This window comes from Betta splendens, chromosome 5 (genome assembly GCF_900634795.4).
Source record: "Betta splendens chromosome 5, fBetSpl5.4, whole genome shotgun sequence".
NCBI classification, from domain to species: domain Eukaryota; kingdom Metazoa; phylum Chordata; class Actinopteri; order Anabantiformes; family Osphronemidae; genus Betta; species Betta splendens.
In genome coordinates this window covers 2,419,070-2,435,971 of record NC_040885.2, presented here as the reverse complement: position 1 = coordinate 2,435,971, position 16,902 = coordinate 2,419,070, and the positions used below count along the sequence as shown (strand labels likewise).

Sequence of the window (16,902 nt, the reverse complement as noted above, 5' to 3'; positions counted from 1 at the left end):
ACACAGCGCTAATACCGTCTCCCTTCAGACACGGCGCTGCAGCCCAGAGTGGCCTCCTGAGGAAGCAGCACCATTAAATATTAAGACCATGTGTTTAGAGGGTTTTTATTTCAAACACTGGGTTTGTCAGCATCTTATGTAGTGTTCCTCAAGATTAGGTCCGTGTGGAAAATGTGGGTCCCAGCGTTTTATGTACCAACGTGCCCTTAGAATAATTAAGGCCTGTTTTTCTAATGGCCTTTCTGTGTTAATATTATCGACATATTCACAGTGATTTTATTATGCAAATGGAGGTTTTTTTACTCTCATAGTAGACGAGTGCACTGGTTTTTGCTCTCCGGCACGTGCAGTGTAGCTGTCATGGAGATGTCACTTACTGTATGTTAATGCCGATTCAAATATCAGACCCATGAGTTCCTTATAAGTGTCTCTATTGGCTTCGCAGAGCACCAATAAGGCAGAACCCCCCCCCCCCCCCCAGCAGAACAGAACATACATAACTCTGGCACCAACTTGTCTAAAATTAATAAAAAGTCTGTCAAGAAATTTGTCATCTGTCCTCATTCTTTTGTCATTTGTTCTGTTTGTCCTAGTTTACATGCCGGTTTCACAATTACCCCCATAAATGAACCTGACCTCGCTCCCTCATAGGGAAGTGGTGTGTGTGTGTGTGTGTGTGTGTGTGTGTGTGTGTGTGTGTGTGTGTGAGAGAGCATCCTCCTCAATTAGGTCAGGGGCATTAATAGTACAGTGGAAAACGAACACTCCCCACAACATCCTCCAGGAATTGAGCCTGACACTACTGACTCTCCTGAATCTATATTTGGGCCACGCGCGTGGATGTGTGTCACCCAAGACTACCCGGCTAATCTCCACTAGCGGAGTGAAGTGAGTTGTGTGCCCATAGGCGGCGATTGTGGAGCCACAAAGGGAGTTCTCAGCAGGCGCCGCGTAGAACCAGACCCCAGGCAGGTTTTTATGATACCTTTCAATCAGCAAGTGAATCCCAGCTGAAATGACAGGTGATTTGACTCAGTCTCCAATTAATGACCTCATTTTAACAATTAAGAGCTAAGGAGGAAGGGAAAAGCCCTGTGAAAAGACAGCACACAGAGCCGGGGAATGAGTTTCAGCGCCTTAGTAAGTAGAAGGGACCAGCGACTGTATGAGCGCGGCCACGGAAAACGTGACTGAAGCCCGTCTTGCCGGATCAGGTGACCCGCATCCAGCAGGGAGCGCACACACTAATGAGGAGCTGGCATAGGGAGCGGAGGGACCGATGGGGGGAGGAGGGTGTGGCTGGGAGAGGGCGAAGGGGTGACAAAAGGGTGGCAAGGGGGATGATGGAGTGCATCAAGCTGGGTGCGCCCCCCCCCACACACACTCACACTCCACCTTCTTTTGCCCCCACCCCCTACAGCATAAAGGAAATTAAAGAGCTGTGTAGCAGGAGGAGAGCAGGGGAGGAGGGGGGTGATTTAGAGCGTGGCGCAGGGGGATGGGGACCCAGCGCATTGGAGTTAATTACTGAATAATGAGGAGCAATTTATTGTGTTCTTGTTAGAGACATCAAAATGATGCCGGATCCTGCCTATAGAGAAGGGCACGACTTTCTCCTTCCTTGTGCATTAGGCAAAACGCAGCGTTTAACTCCAACAGCCTCGGCGCTGCTTCGGCGTAAAGTGGTGGAGTCACAGGTGTATGGGCTCAAAATGCCTGCACATTCCTCCAGGCCCTCCCAGGTTCCACTACAACCTGAGAGTTCTAGGGAGATCGGGTCAATGAGAGGCCTGAGGGTCACGTCTAGGCCACGGTTAAGCTTATGTTACTCTCATTGATGATAATAGTACAAGCTTTAGATGTACAGTGAGAAGTGCTCTTGTTACTTCTTACTTTGTTCTGTCAATTAAGGCAGTAAAATGCCCAAAATAGTGCTAACATCACGACATTAGCCATATAATTTGGTTGACGGCTAACTTGCAACTGTCTTTAATTATTTCAGTGCAATAGTGTTTTCATTCGAGTCGTGTGATAATGTTGAAAACAAACAAATACAGAAAAATACCGAATAGTAGAACTCTTCCACCATCAAATCTTCTGTGTTAACAAAAAAGAAAATTGATTCAGTGAAGACACCACTAAAGCCACAATGGACTAGCCACAATCAACGCATCTGCTGTTTCTTTCTGAACTCTACAACATACAGTACGCAACCAAGCTGGCATTTCAAGATGGAGGCCATTTTGGAAGAATATACGTCTTTTTTGGTATTAATTGAAATGGAAGGATTAAAAAATAGCTTTTTATTATTATTATTATTTAGTTTATCAGTTAACATCATCATACGTACGTACACACTGTTGAGTAATCACTTCCTGTTTTACAGTACATACTGTACTAGCACCATACACTTGTACACGTCACTTTTTGAAGCTATGACGGCTCACTTTAGTCAGATTTGCTGAAACTTCAGTGAAAAACCAGTAGCGGTTGTCACTTGTTTCCCTATTATTGTCCCATTGCTGTAAATCCACTAAGGTGCATTCGTTCAGTCGGGACAAACACCGAGTCACACCCATGGTACAGCATGGGATTTCCTCCAATGTTATGAAATCTACATGTTTACAGAACAGTCATGCAAGGTACAGTTTTTAAATACGCTTTCATGCTGCAGGAATTTCCTTCCAATAACTCTCTCATTATCACTGTAAACCTGACACTTCCTCTGTGGTGTTTACTGCATTCCTTGCAAAATACTCAGTAACTCCATCTATGTAGCAGGAAAGCAAAAAAAAAACCAGAAACACTGAATGCAACTTGACTTTATTCTCCACCACAGAAAGACCAGCTCTCTCCTCTCATAACAGCAAAGTGTCAGACTTGCTATCAGTCCTTAGCAGAGTGTGAAGTATCTCAACTCTTTGATGTGTTAAATATGAAATCTGACCATAGAACAAAGCATCTGTCAGCAACCAGCACGTGTCAAAAGCAATCCACGCCAATTATTATTGAGTTTCTGTCATGCATGCATCTGCCGTGCAGACACTGAGGTGTGTTACAGTATCACAGTGCTAACAAAGACTTCAGACAGTCTTCAAAAATAAACATCACAGGCTTTGGTTGTCTCCATCAAAAGGCTGCTGATGATCATCTACAAATACACCTCAGGATGCACCTTTTGTCCAGGCTGCTTGGGGAAAAGGTTAAACAATTTCACTCTAAGTCTAAGTCCCCGGCGCTGCACTGTGACCTAGAGAATACGACTTTAACTTTGTCAGAGGTTCCCCCCACATTAAGAGCAACACAATCGCTGGATCACAAATCACACACACTGTAAGTTATGAGAGCTACATGCTGTGTCTCTCGTGACATTGAGGGAGAAGGCGAGAAGGTGCTCGCCGAGCGCGTGGCCATGCTGTGTTGCCCAAATAGATAAGTTCTGTTGGAGAGTGATGCAGCCTTCGGAATGATCCCGCGAGACAGATGAGTGCTACTTGAATGTTAATGAGGGCTCCTTTAGACACGCATAAATTAAATGATTAGATGTCTGCAATCATGCAAGGTCCTTAGGTGTCCCCTATTTATGGCATTTGAAATGTAGCTGCCTTTATTTACGACGTGTCTCCCCTGCACCGGCTCCGCCACCTGAGCAGCAGAACGCTTTGGAAAGACGAGTTTTTTAATGACCTGCAAATGAATCACTTTGGCAGAATTGTAAGTGAAGCACAGCCCTCCCCCTTCCCAAAACAAAAAGGGAAATTGTGCCACGCGCTGAAAAGGCTCGCATATGTCTGGGATGAAAGCTGCGCCGCAGGACGCGAGGGACTGGGAGAAGCGTGTTTGTTTCACAGAGGCACCTTGCTGCAACGTACGCGCTCTCTGAACACGGTCACCTGAATCCTGCTCCGCTGCACTTCACGCACGCTTCATTTTCCAGTTGCAACAACAGCTATTTTCATCTTCATGATTGCATTAATTACAGCATAACTCACGTCTCCTGGCTCCAGTGGTGTTTTCCCCGTAGGAAACAGCGTGTCAAGGCTTCAACAAAGGAAGGGAACAGTACATATACTCAGTTGGCACTTCATTAATCAACATAAGAAATCAGCATGGCTTGACACTTATCTAGCTCACAATGAATCTGCTACTACCCAAAGTATATTTTCTCCAAATGATCCCAGTTTCCTTCTGCTGTAAAGATTTTAATGAGATTTAAACTGCATTCTTGTTAATGTGATAATCACAGAGCTGCAGCCACATCTATCCAAACAGCCCGGCGTGTGGACATAAAGCATCGTGATGGACAGGCTGTAAGGGGCTGCGATTCTATTGAAGCATCAGGCACCTTTTAAAGACTTTTCAGGGTGCCAAGAAGACCCTCGGGTGCATGAGCAGCAATAATGACAAGCACCTACGTTACAGTCAGACACTCCTTGGGTCAGATGTGGGTTTTTTGGGTGAGAGAGATAGAATTTTTTCTCTTAAGGTTCTTTTTCCCCCCCTTTCTATTTATTAGGGTAATGAATTTCCGACTGCAGTGCCAGTTCCACTGAGCCTGCTCCTCGGCCTAATTCTCTGTAACATTTCCTCATTGCCGCTGGGGAACATTATATGGAGGCAGGGCTTACAATACCATCAATATGCCCAAGACGACAATCGGACGTCTCATAGATATTAATGGAAGTGCAAATTAAATCAAAGTTGGAGTGCAGCTATCGGGCCTATGATCAATGCCTTTTGCACAGTCAGATTTAATACGGGGTTTGTAATTTGAGTATCCAAACAAAATGTGCATCTTAATGGGAAAGATGAAAGTAATCCCACATGGGGAGGAAATAATACATTAGCTGCATTGTAATTAGAGAACACGGAGTGCAAGGTTTCCCTGACTCCGTATTAATGTTGAATAAAAGCCTGATACACTTACAATGTGAATATAGGCTGTGGACATTTGAATTGTTTTTCAGACACCTCTCTAGAGGTCATGAGGGACCTCTTTGAAAAAAAAAGCATCATAATCATGTTAGTTAAACATATCAACAGTGACGCACGTCACAGTCATGGAAACTAATGGCAGGAACACATTTCAGGTGTGTTTTGATTTGATTATGAAGAATTCTGCATTTTAAAGCCAAGAAACAAAATTAGAAAAACAAAAAAGAAATATTCGCAATAAAGTTGAATTGGGCACTGAAGCGGACCTCGGATGTTTAGCTATTGGCACCAGAGCCCGTTAACGTGACCCCATGTGAAGTGAGCAGGTAGCACAAGGAGAGCAAACAGCAAAACAGCTTTTCAATGAATAACACATGAGATATCAAACATTGGTAGACAATGATCCAGTGCCTTTGGCGAGTGAAGGGAAACACACACACACACACACACACACACACACACACACACACACACACACACACACACACACACACACACACACACACACACAAACACACACACACACAAACACAATCAGAGAAGAAAACAAAGCCTAATCAAACTTGATGCAACCTCTCGTGATCAAAATGAAACACCAGCCAATAGTCGGCAGGCTAATCTCCAAAGGCACATCCACTTAAATACATAGGAGCTTTCTGTTCATTTTGTTGTTTTGTTCCTGTCATAAAAGCACTTTTAAATACTTAGTACATACAAGTTGGCCAAGATTTACATGAAAAAAATTCATGCCATGCTCACACGCAAAAAAACAAACTGCTTCTAGTTATAGCTTTGTCGCTAACCTGGATAATAACAAAATGCTCACTAACGCCTCTAAAGCTCCCGGATTAACAACTTGTGTTTTGTTTGACAAAAAACGAATATGTAAAAACTAAAGATTGTCGTTTTTATGCTAAGCTAAACTAAGCTACAATATGCTAACTACAGCGTTACCATTCAGACATGGCAGAAGTAATGATCTGGTGCAATACGTGTATTTAACGAAATGCAGCGCAGCGGTAAAATAAATGCAGTGTGCACCGTTTTCTCTCTGTGAAGGCATCTGCTTTCAGCTTTGGGTTTAAATCAGTAGCACAACACTCGAAGTGAACATATTTTGCCTGCCTGAATACAAAACCTTCCATCAAAAAATTAGTCAAATTAACTGATCATGGGTCAGTAGGTGTGAAGTTTACAGCCGTGGTTAGAAGATAAACGTTGACATTTGCCTGTTGCTGCCCAGTGGTACAATAACATCAGGTTTATAAGGGGTAACATTTCATTTTCAAACACCTCACTGAATGGGTACGTAACAGGACGCTGTAATCCATCAATGAAAGTATATTGATATTGTCAAATGTTAATATGTCATGTATAAACCCCAGGGTCTCCTTGTCACCGGGCCACAGCCCGCTCAGCAACACAGCGCCTGGGCGCGGCGTCCGCCATCGACCCGGGTCCCCCTCAGAACGGCTGCTCCTGTAAAACGCTGCCGTGACAAAGCCGAACATTAATCAAAACTGATATGATGGGTGAAGTGCCTTTTTCTGCCGGAGAACTGTTTGGCACAACAGCATCGCGTACAACAGGGTCCCACTCTCCAGTGTGCCGGTAGCAAAAGGAGGTCATAAATAATGGATTGGAGATCACTTACACTTCAAGAAGCAGGCGTCGGCATTCAGCGGGGAAAACGAGTTCTGCTGCTCAAATTATAGATTTGCTCAAATTGGCTTTAATTGTAAAGGAAATATAGCCCGTTGAGATTAAAATGGTGTAAATTGTGACGGCACAACACTGTGTTTAGCTGCGGTGAGTGAAGAATTGAGTCTCAGCATGTTTGAAAATGTCTGGCAAAATTTTTATTTGCAAAAGATCATTTCAGCTGAAAACCTATTTGTCTTGAGTCTTAAGATTTGGTCTGTAGAAGTTATTAGATATTGCACATCACCAATGAGTGTAATAGATTCATATTTGCACTTTGTACATGGTGTCTGAACTTTAACTACAATTTGCTCTTCAAAAATGAATAAAATATCATTTGAAGGCATTACAAATGTGACTGCCCACTATCAAGCCACGTTTAATTGCACATGTATTAGTATTTATTCAGCATTTCTTTGACTGCGCATATCAGAATAGGAGAGGTGTTCATTTTTTTTATTATAATCTCCTAACATAAATGTAAGGCAGAGTTCAGTGACTTTACCTTAAGATTATAGCAAATAATGTCATAACCTCTTGTTGTAACGTTGTCCTTGTGCTGCCTCTGCCTGTATTTTTACTGCCCCTCAGTGGCAAGACATAGAAATTGCGTGGGAAAAGTAAAGTTGCCATCGTCCAAACGTTTGAGAAAAACATACAGACATACAGATACTTTTGCCAAAGTTTGATATTTAACCAAAAAACGTGTGGATAAGGATCCTAATAATTTCTAATGTGCCAATGCAGCCACAGATAAATGACACAGAGCAGAGGAGATGATCAGATCTCACTCCATATCTTAATGGGATCCTCTCACACGCCGTTCCCATTAATGACCAATCCCCCAATTATGTAAATCAGAGAACGGTCACTAACAGTGAGAAGTTGAAGTTGCTCACATAAACACCAACAGTGTCAGATTGCAGAGAGCGCTAATTGGCCACTACTTTTCATATAATTGCCGTGACTGTGGGCACGTCCTCAGCTAACCTCTCCTTTAAGTATTGTTTTTCACACACAAACAGTTAATGGAGCAATTAAGATGAAGCTCACAAGCACCACTTGTGGGGACCATTCTGGTGAGAAGGAGCAACTGGGATGCTGCAATTCTGCATACGATACACAAGAGTCTGGGACCGGTGGGAACGATGCCTCAAGGTGCAAATCGCACACAGGACACCAGATGCTGACCTGTGGGTGTGAATACGAACTGTGCTGAATGCATTCTGTGATTTCACTCAAGGAAACTTTATTTCTGTTGCACAATGGACAAAATCAATCAGTACTGTTAAGTGGCCAAAAGTTAAACATTCAGTAACATTTTAACCAATACTAGCATAAAAACTGATATCATATGAAAGAAGAATGAGGGGAAAAAGTTTCCATCTCTTCATCTGTCCCCTCTACCACAGACTTTGCCCACCCTCTATGACTAAGTTATGCCCTGTCATGTAGTCGGAGGCGTCAGATGCCAAGTAGACCACTGCGGCTTGCAGGTCTGTCACTTGAGCCAGTCTACCAGCAGGGATATCTGACAGCCAGCGTTGCACCAGGGGCCTCAGACTCTCTGAGTGGATGAGAGGGGTGTCAACAATCCCCCTGAAAAGAGAGACACACACACACACACACACACACACAAATCAGAAGGCATACAGTTGAGAGCCAGGAGTGACAGCGATGGTTCGAGCCACCACTTTGGTGACAAAAATAAACCCAATTATCCTTTGAAGAAAGGGCATGGCATGGCATCTCTGATGATATTTACTGTGGGACTGGTGGCACTTTAATGACTGGCACATCTCAGGAAGGGCCCACGGGTGTGAAGGGACGTCTGGCATCATTTGCTCATATCCTTTGGTTAAGTACTTATTATATGCAACTCCCTCATTGTCCTGCGCTGAATCCTGATTGAAAAGCGCTTGAATCACAACAAATGCAATCGTCTGCCATACTGTATTTGACAGACTATGTCACCGTTTCAGCTCCTACCTATGAGACGACTTCCCCGTACGGCCTGTATCATGCATCATGGTGTCTCGGAAAGGAATTCCAACATTTGGGTAAATTAGCACTTCCAAGGAGCATGTGACACCTTGGTTAACATATTCCACCTCAATTATATTTCTCTTCAGCTGCCCTGTTATCTGGAACCTCTCCTGGCAATCAGAGGTACTGTTTTCCCTCAGCCAATTTTCTAGATAATGCAGCTTATCACCGCTGCGGCTAAAAGTTGCCAATGGAATTGGGCTCCAGTCAACCTCGTGAGCGCTAATTGTGTCCCCTTTTTTATGCATATTTACCGACTGTCACTTCAAAGAAATCAGCGGCCCATTGAGACGCCCAGTTAGCAAGGGGGAGACAGAATTGCTTCTTTGCAAATTAAAATTAGCAAACAAGCTGCCGATAAATAAAGCTGAGCGTGCGAGGGCTTTGTTCTGGGGCTGTGACTGGGCCTGGCTCGCCTGATGCCACCAGACGGATTTGCTCAGGGATGGCTGGGGCTAAGGGATGCTCCACTTAACACACACACACACACACACACACACACACACACACACACACACACACACACACACACACACACACACACACACACACACACACACACACCCCTTCCTGTGTTCCCCTCCTTTCTTCAGCTTCACAGACAAATAGATACAAACAAGGCGCTATTGTTGCGCCGACACTTGGAGTGAGGTTGCAAATTTGATTCCCTAATTGAATTGAACAATTAGAGCAAGCCTTTGGTTGATTCATCCCTCAAGACGTCATCTAATTAAGCGCTGATGCATTGTTTGAGGACTTAAATTAGTGCATCGTTCTCAAATGGGGCCCTTCATACAAAAGCAAACACTAATCACCACTTTCTGTTGCAGTTGAATCCCTTGCAGTGTGTTTTCTGGCACGGCCATGTAAAAAGGGGGAAGGCGGCCAAGAGCGGACAGCACTTACGGTGAGATGCAGTTGACACGCACTCCTCTGTCAATCCACTCGGTGCCCAGAGTCTGAGTCAGTTTCACCACCCCGGCCTTGGATGTGTTGTAGGAGAGCTGCTTCTGAGGATGTGGAACTGCGGGGTGGAAATAAGAAGATCTGTTAACCCAAATAATCAAAAACGCTATCGTTTGTAAAGATAACACATCGCTAATCATTAATGGTGGGATGTAATGTGTCTGTTTCACCTTTTATCCATTAAAAAGCTAAGAAAAACTAACAAATCTAAGTGCGAGCCGGCACCGCGACGGTCCAGCTCCTGTGGTTTCTTGTGAATACCACATAAAAGCTCGTCCATTAGCTGCCGGGGCACTCTGCGGATGAGGCCATGTAAAATTAATTGCTTATAATGTCCAGTTATGCTCTGTCCTGAGCAACAAAAGGCAGGGAGCCATTTGTTTGCCTTGACCATCACAGATGCTGCACACTGCATGGGATGCCGGGACAGGGGCTCATTTTCTGCTGGTTGATTAATCATCACGAGGAAGCCTCCAAGTTACATACAACTTTAGCAGTTAACCTCATCACCTACCGATCTGACTGCCAAATGGCTTCAGTGTGAGGCCGGGATGATAAATACCGGCCAGCTGCATAGAGGCAGGGACCGGTCCTGGGGAGAAGAGGCCCGAGCATCCTGCATTATATGCAGGGAGAGAGGTGGAAGCTGGAAAAGGCTGGAGGAGTGAGATGTAAGGGGTGGGCATCGCAGCTGAAAGTGTGGTTCATAGCATGGTGAGATAGAGGAGGAAGGTGAGGCTAGGCCGGGCTGGATAAGGGTAGGCTAGGACCTCAGAGGAGCAGGCGAGGAGGAGCAGAGCCCAGGGCTTACACGCAGATTGAAGGTGAAATCCGACTTATCAGTACAGGAAACACAGCTCAAAATGCCTAACAGCACTAATCCTCGCTCAAGACCTGATGATACGGCCTCAAAATACCATTCAGAAAATGCCTTCATCCTTTAAATAAACCTGCATTGATGTTTTTGCCGTCTTAAAGAGCAGTAATCCCCAGAGAAGGGAAAAGGGAGTTAGAAGGAGCATCCTCCAAAGCCGTGTTTAGCATTCACCCCGCTGCTTATTGCCCATTTCAAGTGGGTGAAAACATGCTCTTTATCAGGCATGCCGTTACATTCCCAATTCTTCAGAGCAGATAAGGAGTTCAAATGATGCACTCGTCTCCCTGTTGAAATATACATTACCACGCGGCCGAGATCTGCAGGTGTGCGAGTGTGCGAGTTGCAAATCCCTCACCGAGGTCATTGTGTGTCCAATAAAAAAAAAAAAAGTGACCCTATCAACTTAGACGGTTCCTGTCGGGCTGTCTTCAGGGTGCTCGACACCATTCCGCTAGCGCTACCATTGTTGGTAGTTGAGCGTGTGTGTGTAACATGGGACTCTATTCAGCAGATGGACAAAAAGCTGTCACTGTGCATTTTAATTGGGCATTTACGGCTGCTTTTTGGGCTTCCACTTGGCCAGAACAGGTCCCAACTGATTACACATTATGACAATATTATAACAGATGTCCACACCAATAAAGTAAATTCCTGAAGGACTGTGCGTAATGCGAGTAATTGATCATTCTTTTTAATGCGGGCCTCTATTTACCAGCATGCTCCTGTTTTACAGATTGCCCCTGCAGTCGGGACTGGGGCCCATATGGCACAGTGGTTTACTGGCTATTCCACTGTACTGCTGATGAAGTGTTGCTTGTTCTCTGGAGGAACCTGTTGGAGGACGACTATAACAACGGGCGCTGTGAATTACAAGCGTTTTACTGGGCTCTCGCTAAACTCTAAAAGTGTCTTCCGCTGTTCAAACAAGGCCGCTGGCACGAGCTGAGGAGCACAGGAACCCTCCCCTTCCCAAGTCGGACCCGAGGTTGCCTGGCACATCCTCTAGACAGCTCCACAGAGAGGGGATGTTTATTATGATGCAAAACTGCCTCGGTGCGATGCAATCACAACACTTTGTGTTTCCTGCCGTGCTTACTGTATGCGTCTCTATAGAACGGTTTAACTGGGGTAAAAGTTGCAAAGGAGAAAAGCTGCTTAATCCCATTTGTGCGGCAGATAAACAGAAACTCTACAAGACACGCGAGTGCAGGCCGATACCTCTGCAGCCGCGATGATCTCAGTCAGGACCACTCCGAGTCTCGTGATTAAAACTGTTTAAATGTGAATTGCAGTCCTGCAAATAGCTGTTGAGCACAAATGTATTTAACTCTCGCTTCCTACTCCCCCCTCCCCTCCCCTCAGCCCAACTCTCCACGCCAAATGGAGAGATTAAAAGCAGACACGCAGGGGCTCCAGAGAGAAGGTGGGGGGGAATAGAATCATCACTCACCTATTAGACTGGCCATGGAGGCTGTGTTGATAATCTTGCCATATCCTTGCTTCAACATCACTCGACCCACCGCCTAAGGCGAGGATTTGCGGGAAGAGACGCATTGAACACCTTATTGTGGCACTGATATGCTACCAAAGGCCTGAGCACAGATCAACACAACAACATGTAGTTTATCCTTGGAGAGCACACATCACAGTCAAAGAACACCGCCTCTAGGTGCGGTAGGGTGCATGGGTGTGTATGATTGACATCAACTCCATTCAAACTAAATTTTGTCACGACAAAGTAGCTAAAGATGGATGGGTCATCAAAAATGAGGTCATGACTAGAATACATGTGATTTAAAAAAACTGCGTATTGCCCTCTAAATAAATAATTTTTTTCCCATTTATTTTTTTCTGTACAGGTAAGAAACTTCTTTGTGCTAATACATCAACTAGCAACGATTCCTGTCCTGTAAAACACATGCATTATTAACAATGCAAAAAAATGCAATGCAATTGCAAATGTAATTTTTAAAAAAAAGAAAATGTATAATTAAAAAAATAATAATCTATCAAGTAAAAACATAGGTAAAAGTAAGGGTTTTACATTTTAAAGTAAAAGCACAAGGAGTAGATAAATCATGAGTTCTCATTAACATGAATAAAAACAATTTTCTACATTTAAGTTGCATTCTTACAATTTAAAAGAGGGACGTGAATTGATGTAGTTCATTCTGTACCTGACAGCAGATGAAGGTTCCCCTCAGGTTGACATTGAAGGTTTGGTCCCACTCATTTAAACTGGTGTCTTCACTGGCTGAGTTCATGTTGATGCCAGCATTGTTACAAGCAACGTGGATCGCGCCATATTTTAAGACAATGGTGTCAACCATCCTCTGGACATCTTTTGATTTGCTTATATCAGCGGTGATTGAAATGGCACTAATACCTGTTTCAACAGGAAAAAGAAAAAACACCAGACTTTTACAAGATACCTGTAATAATGTATTTAATTTAGGATATTTTCATCTTCACATTAAATTCCATGAGATTTAACACATTTATTCTGCAAGAACAAAATGGAAAATTGTTTTTCATTTTTATGGAAAATATTTGGTCAAGCATGTCTTTAGCCTTTACTCTTCTGCCACCTGCTGGTCAAACACGGTCAATAGCATTTACCATAAATAAGCAAAAAATGACTACTACACTCGCTACAAAGTACAGTGTCTCTGCTGTAGTATGGGTCATGCTGCTGATCTTCCTGTAAAGTCTTCACTCGTCACATCATTATTCATCGCTGCAACTTTCCACTTTCCGTTATTGCCGGCCAACCTGTTTAGCGAGGTGGAATCTCTCACGGGTGGCGCCACCTTTTGCCCCCGGGGCTTTCATGTTGGTTTCTTAACCTTCCTGCTACTGTACCTCTGGTTACTGTGCTTCTTCCTCTACTGTACATAGACAAACAAGGCTGGATGTGTGCAGAAGAAACAAAGACCTATGTATGGTTGATAGGTTTATTATCACCACTTTAAGCTCTTAGAATCTTGCCATACCGTACTCTGAGTTTACTTTTAAAACTTACTCGTTCAGAGTTCAAGTTCGAGTTTAGATGCCAAGGTGATTACATTTTGCCACCAGCCAGGCTGGAAACAACTATGTCTTAATTGTGGGAACCCACATCTTGTTTTTACACGTCATACTGTACCTTTGAGAAAGAGCTCGTGAGCCACGGCCTCAGCTTTAACTTGGTCCAGGTCGACCACGGCCACCTTCGCCCCGGCCTCCCCCAGGGCATGAGCGAAGGCTCGCCCTATGCCCTGGCCGGCACCCGTCACGTAGGCCACCTTTCCATCCAGACGCATCCGATCCAGGATGGAGCGGCCTTTGACCCCGCGGAAGACCTCATCATCTGTTATTTTACTCTAACACACAGAGAAAACACCAGAATAATTCTATTATGGAGACAGACAACAGCAAGGGTATGAGTCCACATCACTGATCAGTGCAGCTCGCCAACCTGTGTCTTCAAGCCCTCAGAAGCTGGTACCCGGCGGATAACACTGATACCATCCCTGAGAGGGATGATGACCTTTAAAACAAGAAGGGTGCCGTTAACATGAAAAAGAAAGAACTGGACGAGAAATATCAGCAGGAGAAATTTAAAAAAAGAAAACAATACCTGCTCGACGCGTGGATCTGTGGAGACGAACTGGTTGAATTCTCGGAGTGCCAGTCCGTTGGCATCGGTGGCGTCTTTGAGATAAACCTTGGCTTTGAACAGCGTGTTGTCGACACAAATGACCCCGCGCAGCCGCAGCAGATTGTTGTCCAGGATGAAGTTGTAGTAGTTGATGTAATTGTTCTTGTCAGCGTCAATGAAGACCATGTCAAACTGCTCACCTGCAGCAGCCAGTTCCTTTTACGAACAGTAACAAACAGTCTCATCTCTTTTAACTCTCTGCTCTGGTAAAAACATGTCACATAAACAACTGCTACATAACTGGAGTCATTTTGCAAAGCCGTGCACTTAATCTTCTAGAAGATCTACAAAAAAAGCATTTAAATCTTCTCTGACAGCGCTGAGATAAGTTCTCTCTTCTCACCTTTAGGGTGTCCATGGCTGATCCAGTTTTAACACTAATCTTCTTGCCATGGGGGGACTTGTCAAAAATGGGCTGAGCGAATTCTTTGAGGTACGGCTCTAGCTCACATGCAACTAAACAGCCGTCCTCCGGCAGCCCTTCGGCCATGGACAGGGCTCCGTATCCAGTAAACATTCCGATCTCCAGGACCCTCTTGGCCTGACTCATGTGGGTCAGCATCTTCAGAGTCTGACCTGCCAAAGACACACCAAGTTATCACAGAAGGCTAATTATAGTGTGTATAATGCAATCAACAGCACACACGTGAACACCAACCTTCAACGTGGCCAGTAATGCACTCCTTGGGAAGTCGGAACATCGTCTTGCCCTCCTTGTGCACTTGGTCCCAATCATGAGATACCGTTTTTCTACATATAATGCACAAGAAAAAAACTTAGAAATACATTTCACGTGTTCTTCACATGATGTCTTCAAAGTGAGGCCATACTGGTAAAGCTCTGCCAGAGGTTCGCTTTCCTGCGTGGTCATTTTATCCAGGTAGTCGTCCAGGCCGCTGGCTATGTCTAGAGCCTTCTGCAAGTGTTTTATCAGCTCCTCAGGGACATCAGCGCTTCCTGCAGCTACATTGCTGGCTTTTCTTAGAAGGTCCACAAGGACTTCCACCGGGCTGTCTGGAACTGGGTGAGATTACAAAAACTTTAGTTTAGTAACCAGTGCTCCCTGTCTCTGCTACAGACCTTGGCAGATCAAACACAAGCCCTGCAGCTGCACTTACATATCTGAAAATGTTGAAATGCAACTGCTAGTTGTTCTGTTCAAAGGTGAGTATTTGCTGGTTTTCATTATTTTCTGTCAATCAATCAATCAATCAATCAATCAATCAATCAATCAATCAATCAATCAATCTTTTTTTCTATGGCGCTGTTCACACGCATACAAAGATAAAAGGGAGCATAAAATACCTGAAACACCAATAAACCTTTCACCACAGTAACGTGTAGAGTGGTGAGAGCAAATGTAAAAAAAGAAGAAACAAGAACAGACAATCTTAGAAGAGGCTCAAGGCTTTGACCTAGAGATTAGAATTCTATAAATACATATTAGTCAAAAATTAGTTAAACTAACTGTGGCGCTTTGAAATTTCTTGTGTTAATTAATATATGTCTTGGTTTAAGGTCCATATAAAGCAGAATTAGTCAGCATCTAGAAAGTTAAATCTGAGAAAAACAAACAAGCAAACTTCTAGTTTATCCCCATGATTCACCAAACAACTTTGAGGAAGAAAAAGCCACTAAACCACATAGCTACTGTAGTACTCAGGCAGTTCTAATGTACTCACACATTCTTTAGGAGTGGGAGACAAACTCATTTTAAACGTATTAAAACCAAAACACTGTTATTTGTCTCTATCACAGTATCAAACGTCCTTAATCCCTGTTCCATCACTATTGGAACTTTCAGTGCAGACACTGTGACGGCAACAAAGTTTATAACACATGGTTTCAAATACAAAAGACAAGCTCAGCTGTAACAACTTATTTTTTTTAAAAAAAGGGCACAAAAAAGTTGATTTAAAAAACAGTAGATTTAAAAACCAGTAGTACCAATAAAATGCACCAATCACTTTAGTATTTACTTTTAATTTTCCGTTTCCGACATGTTTTGTTCCACGTCTTCTGCACATTACGTTACATATACAGGGGTTTCTTAAAACTTGTATGCACATTGAATTCAGAAACATATTTTATTATTTGGCTTTTGCTTCCACACAAAACGACAGCTTGCGGGACCTGTACTGACAGGTGGAAGGGCATTAGTCCTGTCGGACTGAGCCGAAACTCTGCCGAAGTTGACGCTAAAGTGAAGCACGCGCGTTACTCCCGGTAAATCAGACACCACGAGCGGAGCGGACGCAGCTTTCTTACCTCTGTCTGCTGGCATGGCGCGCGGATGGGCGTGACGGCTGTCGGCGGCGTTCAGGGCTAGTGGGAAAACCTGCTAACAAGGGTGTTATATCACAGCTAATGCAGAAACCTTGACGGCGAGCGAGGGGAGTGACCTGGGAGCGGAGCTTACACAACACAAGAAACGCACGTGGCACGTGTATTTTCATAACTCCTGTCAATAGACAGGCAGAGTCAGGCGGACAGGCAGAGGGGGTTAATGGCAGCTGGCAGGTCTATCAGGACGTTTGTGTGCAGCTGTTCAACACACTTGAAATGGCCTATTTCGAGCTGTGACCCCAAAACGCCTCTTGTATTTATACAGAAGTTCACAGAATCACGCCATATTTTGCCTCCAGTAGAGAATCTGACGTTCGTACTCTAATAGACG

The 16,902-nt window shown here is 44.1% G+C and overlaps 1 protein-coding gene across 1 annotated transcript; it reads right to left on the bottom strand.

Moving 5' to 3' along the window:
* Positions 1 to 7,846: 7,846 nt before the first annotated feature.
* On the bottom strand, positions 7,847 to 16,647 carry zgc:113054 (uncharacterized protein LOC541322 homolog). The gene is made up of 11 exons (XM_029151835.3): positions 16,494 to 16,647; positions 15,056 to 15,245; positions 14,884 to 14,975; positions 14,569 to 14,801; positions 14,145 to 14,381; positions 13,983 to 14,054; positions 13,671 to 13,887; positions 12,703 to 12,911; positions 11,976 to 12,048; positions 9,589 to 9,706; positions 7,847 to 8,235 (listed from the first exon to the last, which is right to left on the bottom strand). The coding sequence occupies exons 1-11, from the start codon at positions 16,507 to 16,509 to the stop codon at positions 8,040 to 8,042; spliced, it is 1,653 nt and encodes a 550-aa protein (XP_029007668.1). The 5' UTR covers positions 16,510 to 16,647; the 3' UTR covers positions 7,847 to 8,039.
* Positions 16,648 to 16,902: the final 255 nt, after the last annotated feature.